The sequence below is a fragment of the Brassica rapa genome, chromosome A08, assembly GCF_000309985.2.
Source record: "Brassica rapa cultivar Chiifu-401-42 chromosome A08, CAAS_Brap_v3.01, whole genome shotgun sequence".
In the NCBI taxonomy this organism is placed as follows: domain Eukaryota; kingdom Viridiplantae; phylum Streptophyta; class Magnoliopsida; order Brassicales; family Brassicaceae; genus Brassica; species Brassica rapa.
The window spans coordinates 11,685,262-11,702,756 of NC_024802.2; the positions used below are offsets into that span (position 1 = coordinate 11,685,262).

At 34.2% G+C, this 17,495-nt stretch overlaps 2 protein-coding genes across 8 annotated transcripts; one reads left to right on the forward strand and one right to left on the reverse strand.

Annotated features, from left to right (window-relative positions):
• Positions 1-501: 501 nt before the first annotated feature.
• On the reverse strand, positions 502-8,382 carry LOC103834141. Of its 5 annotated transcripts, XM_033277979.1 has the most exons (4): positions 8,244-8,382; positions 8,038-8,134; positions 2,860-7,940; positions 502-2,778 (listed from the first exon to the last, which is right to left on the reverse strand). In XM_033277979.1, exons 3-4 carry the CDS (start codon positions 3,778-3,780, stop codon positions 2,167-2,169), a joined length of 1,533 nt encoding a protein of 510 aa, XP_033133870.1. In that variant the 5' UTR covers positions 3,781-7,940; positions 8,038-8,134; positions 8,244-8,382; the 3' UTR covers positions 502-2,166. The 5 variants fall into 5 exon arrangements, 3 of the variants coding, with proteins under 3 accessions (XP_033133870.1, XP_033133869.1, XP_009108449.1); XR_004450534.1 differs by lacking the exons at positions 8,038-8,134; positions 8,244-8,382 and having other exon boundaries at positions 502-1,347; positions 1,437-2,778; positions 2,860-4,445; XR_004450533.1 differs by lacking the exons at positions 8,038-8,134; positions 8,244-8,382 and having other exon boundaries at positions 502-1,016; positions 1,089-2,778; positions 2,860-4,445.
• A 665-nt stretch (positions 8,383-9,047) lies between these two features.
• Positions 9,048-16,774, forward strand: LOC103834150 (transcription elongation factor SPT6 homolog). Of its 3 annotated transcripts, XR_004450535.1 has the most exons (6): positions 9,214-9,454; positions 9,649-9,766; positions 9,866-9,947; positions 10,043-10,116; positions 12,220-16,582; positions 16,681-16,774. XR_004450535.1 is itself a non-coding variant. In XM_033277981.1 (5 exons), the coding sequence occupies exons 1-4, from the start codon at positions 9,292-9,294 to the stop codon at positions 10,112-10,114; spliced, it is 438 nt and encodes a 145-aa protein (XP_033133872.1). In that variant the 5' UTR covers positions 9,048-9,291; the 3' UTR covers positions 10,115-10,116; positions 10,914-10,994. The 3 variants fall into 3 exon arrangements, 2 of the variants coding, with proteins under 2 accessions (XP_033133872.1, XP_009108457.1); XM_033277981.1 differs by lacking the exons at positions 12,220-16,582; positions 16,681-16,774 and adding an exon at positions 10,914-10,994 and having other exon boundaries at positions 9,048-9,454; positions 9,646-9,766; XM_009110209.3 differs by lacking the exons at positions 12,220-16,582; positions 16,681-16,774 and having other exon boundaries at positions 9,048-9,454; positions 9,646-9,766; positions 10,043-10,263.
• Positions 16,775-17,495: the final 721 nt, after the last annotated feature.

Sequence of the window (17,495 nt, forward strand, 5' to 3'; positions counted from 1 at the left end):
GAGATTAGGTCAAAAAAATAACCAAAACTACGTCGTTTCATACTCCCAGAACGCGTATTCTAGCTAAGGCAGAGCAGAAAAAAATCATTTTGAATTTATCGATAACACCACAAGAACTTTGTCTTTGAACCCTCTAAATTAGTGTTTAAACATCTATCAAACATAGTGGACGGACGTACTTAGATAGTGACCAATGTACAAAAATAATCAATAAATAGGTGTGTGTTTGAGGCGTTGGATTAATTTGTTTAGGGTTAAGGGTTTGACTATGAATTACAGATTTAGGGTTTGTTTAGGGTATGATTAAGAATCATGATTGTATTATGGTTTTAGGGTTTGGTTAGGGTATGTCTATGGTTATGGTTTAAGTTAAGGGTTTGGTTAGGGTATGTCTATGGTTATGGTTTTAGTTAAGGGTTTGTTTAGGGTTTGGGTCCTCAGTTTTTATGATTTTGTTCTTTATAGGGTTGTTTCATAATTTATACAAAATCAAAGCTAGAGTTGTTTCTTAATTCAAATCAAATACCAAAGCCAAAGTTGTTTTCTAATTCTAACAAACCAAACTACTAAAATCACAGTTAATCAATCATCCTCCAGGTCAAAGACCTCAGACCTCTCCCATGGTGAAGGCACATATCGTGTCATAACCTCAGCAAAGATGGGGTCGTGTGCAGCCTCCCATAAGTCCACTCCAATCTTCTGTCTACAACCCATAATGATTTCATCATCCACTAAACTGACGTCAAGACCAAGCAGCGAGCATTCCAAGTGCTTCAAAGCGTATGCACCGCAATCACAACAACTTTTATTCAATCTCAACTTCATAGGCACATCCACGATAGAATATGATGAGAGGAGTAGCTGCTTCTGTCTTTCTTGTGGTGCAACGGACTTCACAATCCTAGGAATGATAGCAGCAAACTTCTCAACGTACTGTCTGTTCTTTCCCCGACCGCAATCAAAGACTTCTACTTTTCTTTCAATGATGTTTACACAGACACCAACCCAGTGATTACCTGCGTTCGTGTCCACAAAAATTTGTAAACGAAGAAATGTATACTAGGATGTAAAAAGAACTGAATGGTTACCATTTACAAACAGAGGAAAGTAGAGTCGATCAACATCAACACCCCAAACTAGATCAGTCCGCCCATGAGATGGAAGCTCTCCTCTGCCGTACCCAAGAAGGAAATCAGGCAATTGATAGGCTTTTTTGTTTGGTAAAAACTTCTTGTATGCAGCGTCTACTTGGAGGCAAAACATAGCACTCATGAAAGCAACACGCCGAGGGGCCCAACGATTCAATGTAGTGTTCACACGCCATATAAACATAACCGCATCCATCTCCTAAAAATTTACAATGAAAGTTAAGTAATATAGCATATAAGAAGTGTTAGGAAGATAAATTCACTAAAGGTTAGTACAAGATTCATTACCTCGTTTCCAAGCCATTTTCCAGCACTTACTACTCTTGTAGCTACAGACAAATTAAAGCATGTAGGACCAATTGTTAAAGGTATAGGCTTTAATGCCCATTCCGTGAATCCTTTCCATGACTCTTCGGAGATATAATAAAGTGACGCCTGCGGAGAAGCATCTTCTGGCAATGGTGAATCGCTAAGCTGAAGTCCATGACCTTTTCTTTTGCACCATTTCTCCCACTGTGACGGCGGTGGAGCTGTATTCATCTCTGTCTTTTCTTTCTTTACTGGATTATCCACTGAACCTCGGACCGAAGTCATTGGAGTCCACCAGTCTTCTTCTTTTTTGTCCTGAGATGGATCAAAGCCTGGCACATACGACGTCTGAGAAAGCCCTTCAACCCCTTGTGTACCTATCCCGCGACCCAAATCATCTGCTTCACTATAATTCACATCGAATGTAGTCTCGGAACCATCCTGTTATTTCATGACAAATAAGCAATAATTGAGATACCAAAATACATTATCATTAATAATTATTTTACATAAAAGTTCCAGACCATTACATAAGTTCAAACAAGACACTTACAAACCAAGAACACTTACACACCAAGCACACATACAAACCGAGACCTTATAAAGTACAACAAAATTCAGGCCGATAACTTAGATGCCAATAAAACAAACAGACACGCAAACCACGAACTTAAACAAGACAAAATAACATTGAAGAGGATGGTGAAGACTAGTGTTTGTTTACCCCGCGTGTGGACCTCCTCAACGGTGCCTGGCTCGTCGATGGCTTTGTCGGTGAAGGCTCTCCAAGCTCAACTTCAACGCTGGCTTCCTTACGTGATTGTTTAAGCTCTGTCCGCATCTGCTCAAATGTCTCGGCCATCTGTTTCTGTATCCTTTGTTCCATTCCAGAGAAGTTGTGCTCAAACAACTGTGTCATAAAAGCCTTCATGTCTTCATTAAAAGGAGCTTGCTTTGCGCCACTTGCGAGAACCTTATGCTTTCTCTTCTCCATACCACGATCGGGAAGCCTCTTTTTACCCCTCTTTGATCTAGAACCAACGTTTTTTGATCCTTTCGGAGTCTGAAAGTCGTCATCACTCTCGGCTGCTTCAACATTCACGCTTGCTTCATCATTCACAGCTGATTCGTCATCGAGAGATAAAGAAATCACTTCATTTTCTTCAGTTTCCCAAACATGCTCACTAAAATCATGCCCCTTCTTTATCATCTCCATCAGAACCTTGATTCTGTCATCCTCCACATCATCATCTCTGCGAAACGCCTGAGCTTTGACAACATCATAATTTCCTGTCCATGAGATGTATGGGTAGATGTCATCCTACACAAGACAGGGAAATACAGTTAGATACTAACTACTCATTTCAAACCGGAAAGAGTCGTCATAAATAGATAAAATTACCTTGGGTGTAATAATCTCCTCCAAGCGAATGATCTCCTCATATGACACCTTCGCAGCTCCCATCCAGTTTATGCATCTAGGACCGTCCTTGAAACCCTTATCCAGCTTTTTTCCACAAAGCTTCCCGATTTTTGGCACCGCTTCCATTGCCCAAATCTGCAAGGCGTATGAGAAGCCATCCAAGACATAGCTAGTGGTCTTTTCCTTCAGTTGGGAACGATTTTTGGCTATGGATTTGCAGAGAAGGTCATAAGCAGCAACTCCCCAAGGATACCTTCGAACTCTGTCAAGATCCATGACCACCGCGATGTACTTCAGGGGGATATTAGCCTTCTCATCTCTCGCCAATACCACACAAAGAATGATCGCCAAGTAGATAAGACGTATGCGATCTGCATTCTTCCATTTCTTTACAGCTTCCTTGTCCTTAGTCCACAGGTTGAAGAGTGTAATTGTTCCATCTTTTCTCCTCAAAACCTTGCTCCAGAAACCACCATCATATTTCCACTCTTCAAACTCCTCAATCGAAATGTGAGTATCGCATTCAAACCCGGTTACGGCGTGGAACTCTTGCAATGAGAATCGAAGCGGTCTCCTCGCAAAGACAAACCATAGCTCGTGCTGTAAGAAAGTCACCAGCTCCCTACACAAGAAGCTGTGTATCACCCTCGCAGAGTATCCAAGACCATTCTCATGGAGCTTAAAAATCTGATGAAAAACCGGGTCTTTCTTCACGACATCCAACTCCTTTGGCAGCCACGCTTGGAACTTTCGGATTATGTAGTCGATCCTGCAGTTGTTGTTGATCTGAGTAACTCGGGGCTCCTCGCCCTCCTTAAAAAGCCTCTTCGGTAGCTCCTCAGACATAGCTACAAACCGTGACAAAATTATTAGTTCAACATGTAAAGGTTTCAATATCATCACACATGTAAAGGTTTCAATAATATCAACCAATCCGTGAAACAAAATTATTTTAAGAAACACGGCAAATCATTTTAAAAAAAAATCAAGCTTTAATGGAAGAACACTTCGATTTCGTTTAATATGAGAATCTATAGATGAAATCCAATACCTTCTGTGAAGAATTGTGAGATTGAGAGGCGAAATTGATGGAAGAACACTTCGAAAATCGATTTGACCCGACGAAGAGGAAGAACGATTCGCAGCCGTTGTGTCTTCAGTGAGATCGAAAAGGATGGTGACGGAGACGAGAGTAGAGACCACGGGCTGATGAAACACCGACGAAGAACAGAGCTTCTCACCGTTGAACCCTAAATCGCCGTGGGAGAGCGACGAGTCTACGACGGAGAAGACAAAGAGAAAGGGGAATTAGGTTTGCGGCATCCCGCGTCTCCTTTTTTCCCATTTAGTGTTTTTTTTATTTTTTAATTTTTATAGATTTTAATTTTAACATTAAAATCTATTACGAAAATTATTATAATTTATAATTTAAATTCAACATAATTGGTAAATTAAGGGTACTTTGGTATTTTACAAGATCTAAAATCCTATTTTCCTAAAATATCTTCTAGAAATCCTAATGTGACAAATCCAAGTTCAAAGTGTCCTATTTATCCAATTTTCCCTAAAACAATCCTACTGGAAAAAACCCTAAACTGAAAATTCCAGAAAAGCCTTACACCAGTTAAGGTAACTAGAAAATAACCTGTAGCATAGTCTTATGACTAAACTAAAGATCGAAGACCAAAAACACGATATTGCTACTGTCACATATATTATTTTTTTGTAAAATGCTTAAGCAAAGACTCTGGATTTTATTTCAGGGACTAACCACTAGATTTCCACCGCCGGAGGAAGGGAACCTGAGAGGTTTCCCAATCTTGTAATTGCCACCTTGGAGATCAATAACTATACCTCCTAAATCAGCTACATGTGGCATCATGTGAAGCCCGGTTTGCAACTTAAAAGCGTCGGTTAAAGCTTCAAGTATTGCGTCACTACTGTCTTGTCTACCTGTCGGATCAGCTCCGTAACCAATCGGGTATATCACCTTCCCCACCTTTACAAACCAATCTCATAAACTCACAATTTATAAGAACGTATATATATATACCACTTTGTAGAAGCTTACTATTTTGGGAATGTGAGAAGAAGATGACAATGGTGGGAGAGTAGGAGTGATCGCGAGTCTTTCTTGGATCTTGTCTTGGTATTCTGAAAGCTTTGTCATATCTCTTCTTCTGAAGGATAATGTCTCTTTAAACTTCATTGAAACTGTGAGGAGAAATAGTAACAAGCAAACAAAGCAATGTAGTCTCATTTTGTTTTTTTCTTTTGTTTTTTATTTGTCTTTTCTTGAGAGAGAGAGATTGGTTGTGAAGAAGATGCATGCAGAGAGAATGATATATATTGTTAAAACTTTTGTTAAGAGGAGCGCACGTTGTTCTCCACCTCTGTTTGTGCTTCTCTGGCGTAAAAGGTTTATTATCTTGCCTAGGATTAGATTAAGGGGTTTTTTTTGGTTATAAAGTACGAAATTTTTCCAAAATCATGCATCATTTAATATATTATACTTCCAGTTCGATCTGGACTATCCTTTGGTTCGATCTGCGTTTGTTTCTCGTTGAGATTATGATCAGGACCGGATATGGGCATATGCTATGAAACATTGGTTTTGAATCCCAAATTTTTTGAAGGTTATATAAAAAGGTATATATTCCTATAATTATAAAGATGTCTTTTATTTATTTATTTATTAAAATTCTTAAGAAATGTTTATAGCATACAAAATCCCAGATCCTACCTAGATTATGATATGGTTCTGTTGAAAAAAATCTCAGATTCTGGCCAATGAAATAGGCAAAAGAAAGTTTGTTTTTAAGGGTCGTTGAGGGGGAATAAGCTAATGTCCGTTGCACGATAAATAGAGAGCTGAATAAACTAACGAAAAACATGTTAAATGAAGAGTTGAAAAATAAACAATCATTTTTGTAGTAACCATAATTTAACAACATATATGGAATATGCTTTTGAGTCAAGGATTGTGGCCGTAACATGTGATAGTTTCTTGAGTTTTTTAGACATCATTTCTTGTTGTCGAAGTTAACAAATAACGTCAGTGAAATAAGTTATCTAATTTTCGGATGTTTCTTTGCTTTGAATATGTAGACCTAACCATGCTCTACAATTAGCTAATTTTCTCCGGATGGAGTTCCTCAGTTCATGGCGAGAATAGTTTAAAAGGTTGATATGTTTGCATCTATATCTCATCTTTCTTACCGTGTGCTAATTCAGCATTTGCTTTAAGAGTTAGCTTCGTTAACTGATATATTCACTCTTATCTGGTTTATATTTTTGCAGCTCTTACATTTATTGGATTTGTATAACCAATTATATTATGAAATTTGTTTAGAAACTATTGAATTATATTAAATTTATGTATCTTCTAATAATTCGTAGAAAAATAGTTTTATTAGTATATTCAGATGAATTTTGCTTTATTTCACTCAATGAAATTAATTTCAAGGCATATATCATTTTGACTACTGAATTTATTTCCTCTCAATTGGCTTTCATTGATGCCAAAAACTTGATACGATCAGAATTTACATTTTAAGTATAATGCAAATGCACTAAGAACCGCAATAGTATTTCAGGGACTGAATTCACAAAGACCAACGTTACACAACGACTATTCTTGAAGCTAAGACAAAAAGGGTGTTTGTTTTGATTTCTAATCGCAAGAAAATAAAGACAGAATGTAAATGCAATGTACACTGGCATCGGGTGATGCTCAACATGTTCCATGGTCTTCCTGGAAATTATGAGATTTTCATTTTCCAAGAAAAGGATCAAATTTTCTTCAGACCCATTTAAACAGACTAATATTTCCCTTTATTTTTTACAGATGCAGCTAATTACACTGTGGTCATGTTAGGTTAGTTAAATTTAGCTATTCCCCGGATCTCATGAATTAATCAAACAAAATTTTTACTTATTTATCTAGATCATGGATCAGTCTACAATCTGAGTTACATAACATAACCAACCACAAAAATTTGGTTCGAACACCCTAAGAAAACTAATGTAACGTTAAAATCAAGCAACTATAAATGAAAGTCCCTAAGTTTTTTTGGTAAAAAAAGTGGGTTGCCCCTTTCCCCGGAGAGAGAATGTGAATGCCCCGGTGGCCAGCGCGAATTGAACCCAAGTGGCTTCCCGTATTGGAGCCCAAGCTCCCTAAGCTCTTGATAATAAAACAACTCAGAGTGTCTATGGTGTCTTTACAGATCTTTTTTATGTGCAGCTTATGAAGTATTCTCAAAACCAAAAGCATTAACTATATTGTCCATTGTTCCTAAATCCTTGGCATAAAGATTGACCAGACCCCAAATCGATTCCAATTGGTTACTCAATCACAGCTGCAAATCTTGAGATTGGTCTTAAACTCCCCAACCAAGCCATTCTCTATCTCTTTTCATGCTTGCCCCGAAACTAGATCCTCCTTGGATCTTTCACCATGTCAAAACTAGGATCGGTGACACACTTGGTTTTACATTCTAGTCATGAACCTTTCTTAACGGTACACACAGGTTCGCCATTGAGAGGTAGAAGATTCCAGTAAGAACCATGTTGATCAACGCAACAGCTAAGCCATTTTATATTGATATGAACCAACAGGGAAACGCGTCACATCTAGCAAACAGCTCGAATACCCTTGTCCTCTCTCACTTGGATCGAACTGCACAACCGCAGAAACACCGTTGTTGTTGTTCCAATCAAATCGGCCTGAAGTTTGCTGCTTCTTACTAGACTTTGTAATAGCATGATGAAATAGCTTGTTACTCATTTCTACCAGATGTTCATCTCTCCAAGGGGAATAAGACTTTTGGTTTCTCTTGGTTTCACCGTGTTGTTGAGTTGGAGTGTGGTAAGCTAGTTTAGTATAGAGGAGGCAATACAGTTTGGTTAGTCGAAGAGGGACTCGCGGTTGTTGTATGTTTTTCAACTGAAGACAAATATCCAGTGAAAGCTGAAACCCTTGTTCCACTGATATTGTATCAGGAGTACTCTTGCTTCTGTTTGAACTAAGAGCAAATAGCTCCGCACCAACACAAGGCCTAAAGTTCAAATCAATTGAAAACATATTTAGCCAAGAAGATACAGCAACAGTAAAGAATCAATCATCATTTGAATATATTCATAACACTTTTATACCTTATCTTGAAGAAATATTTTGGAATGCCATCTCAACAAGAGCTATGAGCTGATGTAATTCAGATTCATCAGCCATGCATAGTTTGTAGACAAGTATCTGCATTAACATCAAAGACAAGTAAGTTGCACATTCGCAAGTGGTTATACACCTTAACCTTTGACAAAAACAAAGTTGCACGTTCGCTTTGAAAAAAGAAAATGAGGACCTGAGTTTTTAGAACGAAGGGCTTTCTCGAGCTTCATGCTCCATTCCATTCCGTGGCCCAAGCTGCTGAAACCTTCTCCTTGGTTGACACTTTATTCGAAGAAGCTGGAAACGAGACAGAGACCGATAGATGGAATCTATGAAAACTAAAGATGTGATTTTTCTTCTTTTAAAAAAAAAAAACATATTGAGGATACGATTACCAAAAACATTGCTTATAACCTGATTGATCCTAAAATATAATCTGAAAAGATTCTGAATGCTACAAGCTCAAATCGCAGAATCAAGTTTAAAATCCAAGATCGACAAGATTCATCGGAGGGAATACCAGTGGATCGAGATCAACTTATAAAATAAAATGAAAAATAAAATATTAATATTATTTTAATTTTTTTTTAATTCTTTTGAAATTGTTTTCTAATCTGCTACTGTTTTATGGGTTGCATATGTATTGATTTATTTGGGATAGATCAAACATTTGCATTTTTTCAAAGTGTGAAATTTGTTCTAAATATGTTTAAAGATGAAATGTGTATTTTAATAATATAAATCCTACTTTCTCTTTGCTGATGATAGCATTTTTTTCTGTAAGGCGGAACTTCGTAAATGTGAAGAATAGATAGATTACTGAAACAACATAATGTTTGTAATATTAACCATATTTTATTATTTAAGTAGTTATCTTATTGCATTTGTTTTAATCGAAGAATAGATATATATGTTGTTATTTTTTTTACTTTTTGTCAACGAGTAGAGATATGTTATATTTCACAATCATAATAAATCTAAATTTTGTAATAGGTATTGTAAATAATTAAAAATTTATAAAACTAAGATATTTTCAAAGAAATATTAAAAATATTCTCGGAACTTCTACTCTCTGGCGCCGCTTTTTGAGAACCTAAAACCAACAGAAACCTAGAATCGCGATACCTCCTTCTTCTTCTTCTTCGTCTTCCCCTTCTTTGGGTCTCAATATCAGGATTGCAATCGACGTTTCTTCAGGGTTGGTTTCTACGTCACCGCACTTCTAATTTCTCGAAAGTATCATGTCAAGGAACGCTATTACCTATGAAGAAGGTACACAAATTAAATCTCTTCCCAAAAACCCTAGTTTGCCTCTCCCCGCAGATGATCATGATGGAGAGCCAGTTCATGGAGATCCTGTCGAGAACCCTGACAACGTTAATGAATACGAAAAAGAGGAGGAGGGTAAGCGCTTTTCTCCTTTTGATTGTGGGTTCTAAATTGGTGTTCTTTTGTTTCTTCTACTCTTTTGTGTTTTGCATAGTACTTTTTGGAAAATTCCATAGTGGGTGATGATGTTGATGGTATATTAGCCTTGTGATACTCTTGTTTTGACTGTTGACGCAAATTTTTGATTTTGTGCTCTTTGGGTCTAGTAGATATGCCTGATGATGTAGGCTATGAGGAAGAATTGGCTGTGGAGGAAGATGTAGTTGAGAGCGAGGATGAACTGGCAGATTTCATCGTAGATGAAGATGAGATTGGTCATCTTAGGAAGTACATTTTCTCTGTTCTTTATCTCTCTTGTGATCTTATGGTTGTCTTATGTCACGTTTAATTTTTTTTTTCTGATTCTAATCAACTTTTTATTTTCAGGAGAGACTATAAGAAAAAGAAATATATGGAAGACGCTAACGAAATATTTGGCGGCGATGTCCAAAGGCTTAGAAGAGTGAAGGTACGTTCTCTCCTACAGTGTTCTATATGTGTGCTTATGCTAAGCTTATTTGGTGTTCATGGTTGGATGTAAAGATATCTTGTCAATTTTGACAGATATCTGAAGAAAGCACTGGAAGCCCTCCGGTAGATGAACGTAGCATTGACGAAGAGAGCAGTTGGAAGTAGAGGTATTTGGTTTCATTCTCTCGTTAGATTTTCCTAGAATTTCTCGTTGGTTATTACGCTAACCTAAACTGTAGACCAAGAGACATTTATATATGCAACACGGGTTTTAATTTTCTTAATTCAAATGAGACAAACAACTTATCTCTTTAGTCTTAATCACTATCTTTAGATCATTTATATTCTTAATTTCTTTAATAAAGTTGCGTAATATTCCACTAAATCAAGTCATTTTGTTCAGAATGTAGTGATGATCATGGTTTGACTTGAGAAATTCAATTCCTCTTTCTTTCTTTTCAAATCCAATCCATCTTTATTCTTTACGCTATTAATTACCGCAATATACAAATCAGTCGAATGCATGTTCTAATCCAATTCTTTTTAACATAACCGAAAGGGGAAACGATTTAAACCATAACATCCGGTTAGCATGTCGACCGTCCAAAATCCAAATACATAGCCGTATCTTGAACTTGAAATCTAATGTCTTCTCTTTGTCCTCTATAACACATTGCATGTTTATACTTCAAATTTTGAAAGATGTTAAAAAAATTCTCAAGAATGTCACATTTCATGTTTTGTACACAATTTTGAAAGATGTTAAAACTTAAAATACACAAAACTCTCAAATTTAAGCTCTCTATTTGAATTCACACCCCCAATCGGCGTTCATAAATAACCTAACAGCTGATGTAAAATTTACAGGGTTATAAATGTTCATAAGTTGTAGAATTTTTGGAACTAATACCTTTATGTTATGTTTGAGGTTTTTTATCGATATTATATTTTGATGTTTTGGAAGGATTAAGAGCAAGTAAAAATTAAGCGGACAAACCAGGTGCTTTAATCGTAACCAGCAATTGTGGCCACCTTCTTCAAAGCATGTCTCCATTTTTCAGTATCCTCCTTACTTTTACCAACACAAGTTTTTTCAAAAACCTTGCCAACATATCCAGTCAGCTTCTTTACATCAGAAGGATCTATTTTATAGAAAACGGGGATTACGGTTTGGCCTAACTCTTCTTTGCACTTCATAATCTCCACCAACTCGTCAACACACCACTTTGAAGATGCATAGCTCCTCGAGATCAAGATGATTGCGATCTTAGATTCTCTAATGGCCCTTATGAGTTCGGGACCGATGGATTCTCCTCTCCTGATCTCATTGTCAATGAATGGTGTGGTTCCTTTTCTTTTAAACTCCTTCTTAAGGTGGCTGAGAAATTTTATGCGGACATCTTCCCCGCGAAAGCTTGGAAAGACATCGTGTGTCCAGTTGTGAGATGAAGAAGATGGAACTGATAAAAGAGACAAAGAAGACGGATGTGATGATGGCACTTGAATTTGGCTTTGGTTCTCCACTATGATATTCTTTCTCACTGGATTCCAGAGCTCGTCCGCGTTCCTCTTCATTTTAAAAAGTTTTTTTTACGGTAAGTTTATGAGGTAGATAAAAGAGAAAAAGACTGGGATAGCACCAAACCAAGTTTTTGTTCCCAAAGTAGCACTCAAGGCTCAAAGTCACAAAAATAGGTTTCATTAAAGAGGTAAATATACACTTATACCCCTTGGATTAATTAATCCAAATCTTAGGGTTTAGAGTTAAGGGGGTGGGGTTTTGGAATTAGGGTTTAAAATTTTATAAAAAATAAATACTAAAATAAAAAATGAAAATTTTAAAAACAGTTTCAAAAAGTATTTTTAAATTATAAAAAGAAAAATTTCAAAAAAAAATAAAAAAAATTTCGAAAAAAAAAATTTCAAAAAAAAAATTATAAAATTTCGAATTTGAAAACTCATAATCTGAAACTATAAAATTTTTTTTTTTTAATTTTTATTTTATTTTTTTTATTTTTTTTTGTTTGTTTATTTAATTTTAAACCAAGAGTATTAGGGATATTTTACCCTTTAATGAATGTCATTTTTGTGACTTTCTCCTTCTAGTGCTATTTTTGAGACATAAACTTCAAAAGGTGCTATTATTGACAATTTCCCTAGATAAAAAGAAAAATCGATTTATTGGTTTTCTTGATGGAATCTGAACTTCTTAAAAAACATGAAGAAGCATACAACAAGAATGGTAAAAGGAGATGATTTTTTTTGTAAAGGAAATGATAAGAAGGACGAAGCAATTTGTGTTGTGGAGAGAGGGACCAAGATGATTTCTAGATGAGATATGTAGAGCAATAATGAACCAAAGAGAGACTCGTGGAAAATTTGTATGTTTAATTGCATAAGTATCACTAAAAGTTGACTTTGTCGACTCACAAAGACTTTTATGGAAAAATATGTCACCGAGGAAACATAATGTGCATAAGTTGAAGTTTATTGTAAAGCCCCACCATTCTATCTGTGAACAGTCCGTTTTGGCTTATATCCTATCCTAAGAAGGAAAAGGCAAGGAAGACTGGAAGAGCATAAGCAATCTCGAGGAAGCAGTGACAAAGAAAAAAAAGGAAGCAGTGATCATAATCAATTTCACACTTGAAATTTCACAGCAAAGAAATCAATCTTCTTTTGATCAAAAAAAAAAAGAAAAAAAAAAGAAATCAATCTTCTCTGCAAGCTTTATAAATTTTTTATCCTCCTAGTCTTGCCGATCTCTCTTTCAAAACATTGGGATTTGTATTTAGCAAACAAAAAAACATTTGGGATTTGTTTGGTTTTCATATGATCCAAGCTTAAGTACATTCTTCGTAAAAGCCTTTTAGTGCTTGAAGGCGGAACATAACGTTAATTTGATAACGAACATTAAAAAGAGTTGCATACCAATCTATATGTTTCAGATCCTAAGTATGATTTTGTGATAAGTTTTAACTCTTTCACTAATCTACAACATGACTGTATGATCATGCATGAGTATAAATTCCCACCTTGACCAAAATTAATACAAGTTGCATAAACCTTTTTGATCGACCTCGTCGGTAATTGTTATTTCATGAATTACGTAGTAGATGGGGAATATTTTACCATACATACATTACAAATATAATCTAATACTACGCAAAGATAATCACACAAACACAACATAAAATGGATATGAACAGTGGCGTGCCTAGGGTAAGTGGGGCTCAAGTCAAATTTTAAAACAATATAGTATTTTTAACATATTTTTTATTTATAAGAAGCATAATTCTAAAAGAAAAACAATTCTTGAACTGGGAAGAGTCGAAGTTGCCTTTCATGTGCACATAGATACCTCAAGCAACCACTACACTACAACATACTCCTTCTGTTTTTAAAAGATGCATATTCTAGACTTTTCACATATATTAAAAAAACTCATTAAATATACATTATTTTTTGTAAATAATAATTTTTCATAATTTTTGGCCAATAGAAGTTCAATAAACAGCATTAATCTTTTTGAAACTTACAATTTTTCATAAACTCATACATTGAAAAGGTAAAAAAGGTATCTTTTTTAAACAAAATTTTTTTCCAGAACATACATCTTTTAGAAACAGAGTGAGTATTTTACAAATTAGGGGCCCCAAAATCTTTATATTTTGAAGGGGGCCTGAGGCAAAAGCCTTTTCTGATACATACTAGGCACGGCTCTGGATATGAAATGAGATTGTCATCATCTAAACAAAGTGAAGTTATGATACTTTAGTTCTTAATGCAAACAACATCTATAGAGATATAGATTATATACTAGATCTCGACCCGCGCAACCGCGCGGATGTTTGTTTCTATTTTTTATATATAAATATTTTGTTTACAATTCTAAATTGAAATATATTATAATATATATAAAGTGTGTTTATCACTTTATAAAACATAATAATTTTACCATATATGTTTTTTATTGAATAAATTGTTTCAAACTGTCACATACGTCACTTTTTTTTTTGGATTGATATTTCATTATTTAACTCGTAATTATATATAAAGATTGGTAAATATTTTTTTATTGTTACCTCGAAAATATCGTAATATTTCGAAGTATGATTCTTAGCATCGTTATTTATAGATGGTTAAATAGTTAGGGTATTGTAGAGAGTATATTCTTTGAAATCTATAATTAATAGACATTAAATAGTACGATATTATGTATTAGTTGTTATGGAAAATATAGTAGATTTGTTGAGTAGTTAACGGCAATTAGTGAAATCTAGCACATATGTTTGATATATATCGTTAGAATATTAGAAGTTGCAAGCCTCAAGCAAGAAATCTAGAAAAATCGTATCTATTGAGATATTTTGCTCCTATATACTTGATTTTCAAGTTAAAAGATATTACAACTAATTTGATTTTATGATTATACTTGCTTTTCGAGAAAAATATATTTTTGACTTTGATCACAAATTTTGTAGCTGTTTCAAAACTACCGATTGGTATAGGTTTATTTAGAAGAAAAAAATGAATTTTATCACAAAACTTATAAATGGTTTTAAATCTAGTATGGGTAAGGATTAAGATATGTATAATGTTGGTTTAACTGGTTAACCGACAGTATAGTCACATCAAAACCAAAAGAAAAAAAAAATTTGAATCAAACCTACGATTGATATGGATTTATAATGAAGAAAATATTAATTTTGAATTAGATCACACAACTTGTAAGTGGTTTGAAAATTAGAATGGGTAAGGATTAAGATATGTTTAATGTTGGTATAATTGGTTAACCGGTAGTATAGACACACCAAAGCCAAAATATGAAAATAATTCTAATCAAACCATATTGCAAACATCACGTACTTAACCAAAATATAAAAGATAATTTAATTTAAAGATAAATTATGGTGGTTTTGTAAACCGTAATTAAAAGGGTACGGTTTTAGTATTGCGTGGATTAGTTAGCCATATAGTAAACCAGTTTTATATACTAAATCTAAAAATAATTAATATATTTAAATAGAAAAATCTATTTCGGATATCTAAAATATTTTGGATCGTGTTTAATTTCGATTTATAAATACCTCAAATCTAAACCAGTTTGGATGTTTAATAAAAAAAATCGGGTTCAATATTACTTTTTTTTTATCGGATTCTGTTTGTTTCTTTGGATTTGGGTTTTTGTGTCAAATATAAAAACTAATACCATAAGCTTGAATGCTTTAAAAAGAAAAGGAAAAGAAAATGAGGATTTTATGGTAACAACATAATAATTTAGTTGCCGTAGGTTTGATTTATTAAAAGTAAATAAGCATAGATTGATTATGTGAATTTGAGGATAACTGATTTGTGAATTTAAAATAAAATAGAACACGTTTATGGATATGTTTTAATAGGTAAGATTTACTTGATTTAGTTATGCTCATCATTTACTGTTAAAATATATATTTAAGATACATTATGAGGATTTTATGGCTGATTTATAAACAAATATAAAATGTTTATGGCATATAAATCGTTTTGTTTAGGTATATTCTTATACTGTAACAGATTTTTGTTTTTCAAAATTGGTGGCTTAGGTTGTATATATATATATATATATATATTTAGAATCGGTTGTATAGTCAACATTATTATGAACCGGTTAGGTACGATTGGGTTTTTTTTAAATGAACTAATATGAATTTATGATCAATATGAATCATGTATTAGGAAATCCAACACTTCAATGTTATGATAGACTAATTTAAAAAAAAAAAACAAAATTTCATATTACATTGATTTGAGGTACTTGAGTAACTGGACTGGAAAGTATTGAAAAACAAAATTGAATCCTCATTCGTTTGTGATGAACGATAGATCCAAATTAGAGATCACAACTTCTTATTTGTTAGAAGTCATGACACCATAAGGAGTTCATTTTAAGATAACAGAGATTTTTAAAAAATTAAAGTGATTCATTTTAATAATGGTTCTGTATATATTTATTAGGTGATTTAATATTTCTGTTATAATATTTTCTTAAGGTGATGAACTATGGTCATTAGAGAGCACGACAAGTTCATATGTGCTACATAGTTTTGACATAGTTAGGAGTTCACTCATGATTTGATGACATATTTTAATTTATTTTATGTGATACTTGTATCATTTCATAAATTGAGCTGATATATATGATAGAGTTGTTATGATATTCGATTGATATTATATTAAATGATCCATTAATGATTAAAAAATGTTATTAAGAAATAAATGAAACATCTAAAGGGTCCATTTTTTAAAATATCACACATGAATCAAGGTTGTGACTTCTGTTTTAATATCTAACAATACTAAAAGCACAATATACTTAATGGTAAGGGTGTCCACATCAGCCAAATATTCAGCACCAATCAAATTGACACATCAGAAAAACAATTGATTTTTACAACTTTATTGAATTAAATTTTTCTTATCCCACGAATCTCTTCGGTTCCTACCTGCAATTTTACAACGGTTTCTTCCTCATTTAGTTGCATTAATAAATTCAATGCTATGACCTTACGACTCCATTTTTCAACTCATTCCCTATTTGATATAAATATAGAGTGATGGCGGTGAAGTTCAATCCCTAATCATATTTGTTGGGTATCACCTATTTAGATTTTAAATATTTTTGTTTTCTTTTGATCTTTTGAAGAAATTTGTAGTTTTTGACACGAAATTCCACTGTCTTTTTCACTCAGGTACTAGCTCCGTACGAAGTTGGTGGGTTCAACGAAAGCTTCACCCTTTCTGAATAAATGGCGACTCCTTTAGGCTCACTGCAGGAAATTGGTTTGAAGGGCGTATGAATCAGAAACCGTGAAATAATAAATGGGCTATCAATCAAAATCTTTACATCACCTTGGTGAGACTTTTTCTTTTATTTGCTTCAAGGATTTAAAATTGTGAAAGCATGTTTCGTGAAGCGGTGGACTCTCCTTTACATGATGTCTATTCCATTTGCTCATAACTCTACATCTATTGTATTCTTGGAAACAACGAAGGTCAAAATATTGGTGAATGTGGAAGTTTGATAAAAGAAAAATTAGTTACATCGTATAGTTTGTGATCTTCTTTTTGATCTGACATTTGTTGGTCAAACTCTTTCATGGAAGCTCTTATGTCTTTGGGGAAGATAATGGCACTGGAGGAGTCTTTCGCTGGATGTTTAGCGGAAAGATCCGTGAAAAGTCGTATCTTCAACATTCTTTGCAATCAATTATGTATTTTTAAATCCTTAGCAGATTTGACATGCTTGTGTTTTGGGTTACTCTTACCTTTTTTGAGAGCCATTGATAAGCTTCTTACTCTGTTTTGTATCTGCTTGGGTTCAGAGCATAGTTGGATTTAATATTTATCTGGCAGTGACGGTGTGTTCTTGGCTGCGATAAATTTCTGGTTGTTTCTGTTGTACACTGAATTTTACACCTGTGACTGTGAGTGTTTTGATCTTGACAGGAAAATTGAGAAAGTGTAGAAATTCAGTTTGTGGATTACATCCGGTTAGTGTTTCCTT

What these genes read in the sequence shown, in the direction of transcription:
- LOC103834141 (XM_033277979.1), bottom strand. Translation starts at nt 3,780, where the DNA reads ATGATATTGAAACCTTTACATGTTGAACTAATAATTTTGTCACGGTTT. An exon ending in AGGAGATTATTACACCCAAG is followed by an intron (nt 2,779 to 2,859) that starts GTAATTTTATCT and finishes TGTCTTGTGTAG; the next exon opens with GATGACATCTACCCATACAT.
- LOC103834150 (XM_033277981.1), top strand. Translation starts at nt 9,292, where the DNA reads ATGTCAAGGAACGCTATTACCTATGAAGAAGGTACACAAATTAAATCT. An exon ending in ATACGAAAAAGAGGAGGAGG is followed by an intron (nt 9,455 to 9,645) that starts GTAAGCGCTTTT and finishes CTTTGGGTCTAG; the next exon opens with TAGATATGCCTGATGATGTA. An exon ending in AAAGGCTTAGAAGAGTGAAG is followed by an intron (nt 9,948 to 10,042) that starts GTACGTTCTCTC and finishes CAATTTTGACAG; the next exon opens with ATATCTGAAGAAAGCACTGG.